The sequence below is a fragment of the Papilio xuthus genome, unplaced genomic scaffold, assembly GCF_000836235.2.
Source record: "Papilio xuthus unplaced genomic scaffold, Pxut_1.1 DF827789.1, whole genome shotgun sequence".
NCBI lineage: Eukaryota > Metazoa > Arthropoda > Insecta > Lepidoptera > Papilionidae > Papilio > Papilio xuthus.
This window is the reverse complement of record NW_013530860.1, coordinates 357,603-363,739: the sequence shown is the minus strand read 5'-3', so window position 1 is coordinate 363,739 and position 6,137 is coordinate 357,603. Positions and strand designations below refer to the sequence as shown.

General features: G+C 35.2%; 1 protein-coding gene across 1 annotated transcript; it reads left to right on the top strand.

The window, feature by feature from the left end:
• Positions 1-2,197: 2,197 nt before the first annotated feature.
• PIG-X (Phosphatidylinositol glycan anchor biosynthesis class X) lies at positions 2,198-4,558 on the top strand. The gene is made up of 5 exons (XM_013308798.1): positions 2,198-2,488; positions 2,560-2,704; positions 2,947-3,101; positions 3,469-3,622; positions 4,308-4,558. Exons 1-5 carry the CDS (start codon positions 2,346-2,348, stop codon positions 4,461-4,463), a joined length of 753 nt encoding a protein of 250 aa, XP_013164252.1. The 5' UTR covers positions 2,198-2,345; the 3' UTR covers positions 4,464-4,558.
• The last annotated feature ends 1,579 nt before the right edge of the window (positions 4,559-6,137 follow it).

Below are 6,137 nucleotides of genomic sequence, written 5' to 3'. Positions count from 1 at the left end.
CCGGCTCACTCGCTGATTGCTGATCTGTTGTTATGTAGGGTGACCAACATTTCCAGATAGGACTTTCTTATTGGAATACAAGCAGGAATGTTACCAAGTACCTTTTTTACATCCGGCAGATTCCTTGATAAGTCTCATTTCAACCAAGGAATCAAATTAAAGGTCTTCCTAAGAGAGTTTCAGAGCTTCTATTGCATTAACAAGCCCACAGAATATTTTGATATTCTTGCTCGGTAAGTTTATTAAAGTTTACTGCATCCACCTAAGAGTTAATGAGGCTACAGGGTTCCGTTTATTGTCATTCCCCCCCTGTGATAAAATTAAAGGCTCTATGGGCTGGTCATATTTATCGCGGTACAAACACATACGACAGATGAATGAGGTAAATCTTGAAACATAGGTGACCTTTACGTTTTCTTTCCACTCATCAATCAAGGAAAACTTGAAGGCTATCCTATAAACTGGTCGTTGACTTGTAATTCTATATGAAAAACGATGGTCCGTTTGCGACACCTTGGTATTTTTATAGAAACTTCTTTTTTTACCAGGGGCAAACGAGAGGGAGCACCGAGGTGTTCCTCGACATGCATGGATATTTGCAATACCTGAGGAACCAGAGATACGTTGCAGGCCAGTTAAATCCGGTTTTAAGTAGTTAATGTAAAATGTACAATTACCCACAGTAATTGTAATGCCTAGTCACCATAGTTTAGTTCGGTCATCAATGACTCGCTTTGCTCGGCGGGCCTCGGAGCCGCCAAACCGCCGCTCCGTCTCGCAACGTGAGCAACCGTTTTTAAACAACGCATTTTACCGGTAAAACTTCTGATTCATGTAAAATTCATTAGCGAATCATAATTATATACGCCAAATTATTCTACGAGTTACTTCATTGCCCTTGAAATGGTTTGTGCTAGACATGTTAATTATGCAGGCGTGAATATGTCATCTTATTAGCATTTTTCTAATAAGATAAGGAGGCAAACGAGTAAATGGAACACGGAGGTGTTCAACGACAACCATGGACATCTGCAATGTTTCATGGTAGTATATAGGCAAATATTGAAATTCGCTGTACCAAGGCGAAAACATCTCTTATTGTTATAAGAGGAGTAGCCCGCGATCAAAAGCTGGAATAGTAGCTTTAAGGGCGTGACAAAAGATATGTTCGTCATCAAGAAAACTTAACTTTTTTAAGTATTATGGAGATCTTTTCATTACTTGATCAACAAAAAACTTACTTAGTATTTACTGGATGCTTTAGTATGCATTTCGTGGTAAGTACCTATTCAAGCTCGTCAAAGACATACTGTGAATATATATGTATTAGCAATACCCATACACTACATAACATAACAAAGTAGAAATGTTCCTGGAAATAATAAATGCTCCAGTTTATTGCGAGCTAGGGAATTCCAACCAATGCGTCATACACTTGTTTGTAGATTTAACGAGTCTTTCAAAACACCATATCTTGATTCCGATTATTTTCAATCTTAAACACTTCTACAGAACGCTATTGTTTGACTTGAAATCGCTGTTCACGACAAATATGACCTTTTTAGTCGTAATTTTCCTTCAACGTATTTGTACTTCTACAACTTAATATTGTTTCGGCTAGGTTTTAAAAAACTAATCTTCAATTCACACCTCCCTCTATATTTAAGATTGTAAAACATATATGTCCTACCTTAAATACTGTTCTGCCTTCAATCCCTTTAGGGATAGCATTTTCCACCGACAGCGGATCGCCTATTATTAGTTTATACCAGCCCATCCCTTGTCAACAGAATCTTACTGAATTTTCACGAAGATCAGACATCCATCCATCCATCCATCCAGATGATGAAAAGACCAGTAGTTTAAAAGTTTAGTCCATTAAGCTTATCATAGTCACCCCTTTTCTATAGTTTAGCAGACACATTAAAATAAAGGAATATCACGGGATATGCACTAAAGGATGCTTTGTAAAACTACTCGTAAAATTATAACGCATTGAATTTTTGATAATGCAGTTGTAAATTAAAAGTAAACATAATAAATAGATAAATAATTTTGTTTATCATGAAGAAAAAATTGTGGCTGGAATATATTATTATTATTTTATTTACAATAGTTTTTTTTCAATCTAAACGCTTTAGTTTATTCTAAACGAATTTAGTTTTTGAACGACTGGATGTATCAGGTGTCATCTGTCAGTCTGTTGCGAACGTCAATGTCAATGTCATTTCAGAATTTATGAAATATTTATCAAAAGAAAGTGAGAATATAAACCGGAATATAAATGAAATAAGTTCTATTTAATAAGTATGTTAAAAATATGACACAGGAAATAAATTAAAGAAATGGCTTCAAACATTCGTGCGTTCTTTAGAAACTATTTAATCTTGGGTGCTCTGTTTATTACACAAACTATTTGTTTGGCTTCTAACTTTTGTAAGTTCGATATAAAAGTTAAACAAACATTAAAAAATGAAGGTTTTCATAGGTAAATAATTAATACTATAACGAGAGTTAGTGATAATTTGCATAATTTTATTGAACCTTTAACTGTTGCAGAAACATTACCTATGGCATTATATTTAATACGGAGAACGATGAGAGATGGTTGTACGATGGTTGCATGATTGGTTTAACACAAAGACTACCGGCCGGCGTGTTCGCTAACCCTGATGAATTAAGTGACTTGAGGAGAAATAAAAAGGTATGGTAACGAAGATTTTCTTCTCTGTTTTTGTTTTTATATTTGATCTCGTTTTTTTAAAGTAAATAAGGAGGACGGTATATGTTTTTGTACAAGTTTTTCAGTACTACAACTACAACCCACAATATTTCAAAAATCACAATAAAACTGTCCTCTTGAAAAGAAATATAAAACAAAAGTACTATAACAAAATAATGTCTAAGAATATTAATAATTTTATGTGTGCTATGTTTTATGTCCAGTTGAATGCCGTTCTAAAAAACCCTGTTAACATAGAATTACCAACTGAACTTTCAACGCCAAACAATGTTTACATAACTGGGAAGATTGTTGATGGTAGAGTTAATCTATGGTTACCAGTACATGCTAGATATCACCGAGCTGTTGCTGGTGGGGGGTAAGTAAAAAATCAAAAGATTTATTAGCAAAGTGACACCGTTTCATGAATTATTATTTAATTTTACCATAAATTCAAAGACTATATAAAAACTCTTCTATTGATAACTGTATCATAGTGTTATATACATAAGTTGTCACCTGCGACTCTGTCTGGACAGAATTAAATGAAAATCTTAATATTCTTAATGCCTATGTATTCTCCAGGCTATGTGCTAAATTTTATCATGAACAGTTGAGCAGTTCCGGTGGTACCTTGTAACAACCATCAATCCATCCAAACAAACTACATTTATAATATTATTATAGTAAAATTCGAAATAATGGTGATAAGTACTTTAGAGTTTATGAAAACGTGTTTTTTACAGTTCTGCAAGGAATAGGATTGGCCCACCAACACTCTTCCTAGCTTGTCCAGACAAAAGACTGGATGCATGCAGTATGAATGACACTCCTATAGTATTTCTGTGTAATGGAAGTTCAAGAGAGAAATGCAAGTGGAAAGAAATATCGTATAAAATGGTAAAATGAACAAAAAAACGTATTAGACTTGACTGAGTTTGCATATGTTCTAAACTGGAGACTTTTAGCCGGAGAACAGACATAGGCCCACTTTAGGTTGCTGTTTTATTGTAGTTATCCATTTTATATATTAACTAGCTGTCTCCCGCGACTCCGTCTGTGCGGTATTAAAGAAAAGTTAATCAGTAGACTTTGTGTTCTTCCAGACTATGTTCTACATCTATGCCTAATGTCAACAAGATCAATTGAGCCATCTATCTTCAAACAAAACCATCAATCCATTCATCCATTTTTATATTCACATTTATATTATGAAGATAATATGTATGTACGCAAATTCATTTCTGATTCAGATCCTGAACTCAACCAATTTTGATGAGTGAGGTGTTATTTAAATTTTCTTCTCCAGAGTGTCATATTATATAGGCACAAAACACATACAGTGGACGTAAAAAACAAATTGCTAAATTTATTTTTATTTTTTACGAATTAATGCTAAAATAAGAAAGTATCACATATAATCTTACAGTTTATTTAGTTAAAAAAAAAACTTTGTTTTAAAATTTAGTCAATAGATGGCGCTATTTCATTCATCAGAATTTCGGTCAGATTTTTGGTGTTTTTGTTGTTGTGATTGTACATAAAAGTTGTAGATAATGCTATATGATTTTGTTTCTTATTTCAGTTAACGGACACGCTTATCTGGGACGTACCTGTTGGTAATACGGACCATTACTACGTGGTAGCTACTGGCACGGCTATAGTTATTATTGTGGGATCTTTATATTTATTGAAAGCCATACATGATTATAAAGTCGGCTCGAAAAAGAAAAGTTCTTGATAAGCAGTATTATAAAAGTTCAACCAAAGATAGATAAGCTATGTTAATTAATTTTTATCAAGAAAAAATACATTCCAAGTGTGGTATTTCATTTATTTGTTATTTTTTACATATTACTTTTTTAAATGCATCTCAAATCAATCGTTTAAAAAGAAATTGCTGATACTAAAAGACGAAATTAAATTAGATAAGTTTCCCGTAATAAGGCAATGTTTAATATTTTCTTGGTTAGGCTATAAAATCTGTTATTTTTTACAAAGAAAGAAATTGTATGCGTTTGCGCGCGCGGAGCTGCATGCGGAGACGCAAAATGTCACATTTGACATCTCGACCAACCAACTCGCACTGTGTTAATGTTCGATAAATATGAAACCAATGAAATCAAATATTTGTGTTTGGCCTAAACAAGTTTTAACATGATTAAATGAATTAATTTGTACAACTTTATTGATCATGGATTTCAATTAATATCTTATTTCATGAGTCTTATGTGATTCTAAAGTTTCTTCAAAAATCGCGGACTTTTATTCTCGTTAGTAAAAGTTAATGGGCAGGTATGATCTACGTCAGGAAAGTCTAGAATATATTTTTTTTATGTTATCTGGATTTGGCAAATTCGTAAAACCGCCAAAATAATTCCTGACATATGTCATTTTCACTTAATAGATGTCGCTGTACTCAAAATCCATGTCCAAAATATGCCGACAGAGACATGTTTAAAACAGTGCCCTCTAGGTGATAGAAATATCTCTAGATCTTTTTGCGAGTTTGGTAAATATTCCAAGATTAAAGAAATATATTTCATCATGTTAAACAAAAGAACAATTTTTGTAATATTATAAACAGTTTATTTTATTTTTATTACACTTAAACTGGTAAAAAATTGAGTTCAATGCTGAAACAGCACCATCTATTGCGACACAGTAAAACCAACAACACTCAGCCTGGTGAAATGGCCGAAACGTGGAAATTTCTTATTTATTGATTTTGGGTAGTTAAAGCTCTCTTCCTAATTTTTACTTTTTATTCAATGCCCTTCCTCCATGGCAGATGTATAAAATTAGGAAGGAAAATCATAAAACTAAATGTTGCGTTGCCTTAATTTCTAACAGTTTTTTTACAATATAAGTAAATCTTTCCAGTTTCTGAGTTGGCTTTCGCAGGGTAACTGCGCCAGTGAATAAAGTTTCGTCAGTAATTTGTGTTTCGTTCCCATAAATAGTTTACGCTTAACTAGGCGTAGGCATTGTGATGCGTGTTGTTAATGCGAAACGTGTGTCGGACCGCAAAGCGCAGCCGGGGGTCGCGGGGTGCTCCGGCCGGCGCGAGGGAGACTGTTATTGCGTCTGAGGCAATTAGGACCGCCTGCGGTTTGTGTATACGGCTAATAGAAGTGCACTGCGGCAGACGAGTCGCAACAACGGTAAATCGAAGATATGTTTCGTTTTAAAATCCGGGTAATAGAGTTTCCAAATGCGAACGACACCGGCAGGGCGAGCTCGCGTTCGCAGCCGGGGGCGTGCCGCGGCGCACAGATATGGATTTAAGATTAACGAGGACACGGTGCGGGGCTCGGGGCGCGGCGCGGGGCGGGGGCGCGGTGTTTACATGCGGGTGCAGGCGGCGGCGTGCAGCGGGCGGCGCGGATCGATGCTGGGCGGGGCGAGGCGGGGG

Coding starts and splice junctions, on each gene's coding strand:
- PIG-X (XM_013308798.1), top strand. CDS start 2,346: ATGGCTTCAAACATTCGTGCGTTCTTTAGAAACTATTTAATCTTGGGT. Junction 2,489..2,559: donor AAAAATGAAGGTTTTCATAG/GTAAATAATTAA, acceptor TAACTGTTGCAG/AAACATTACCTATGGCATTA. Junction 2,705..2,946: donor ACTTGAGGAGAAATAAAAAG/GTATGGTAACGA, acceptor TTTTATGTCCAG/TTGAATGCCGTTCTAAAAAA.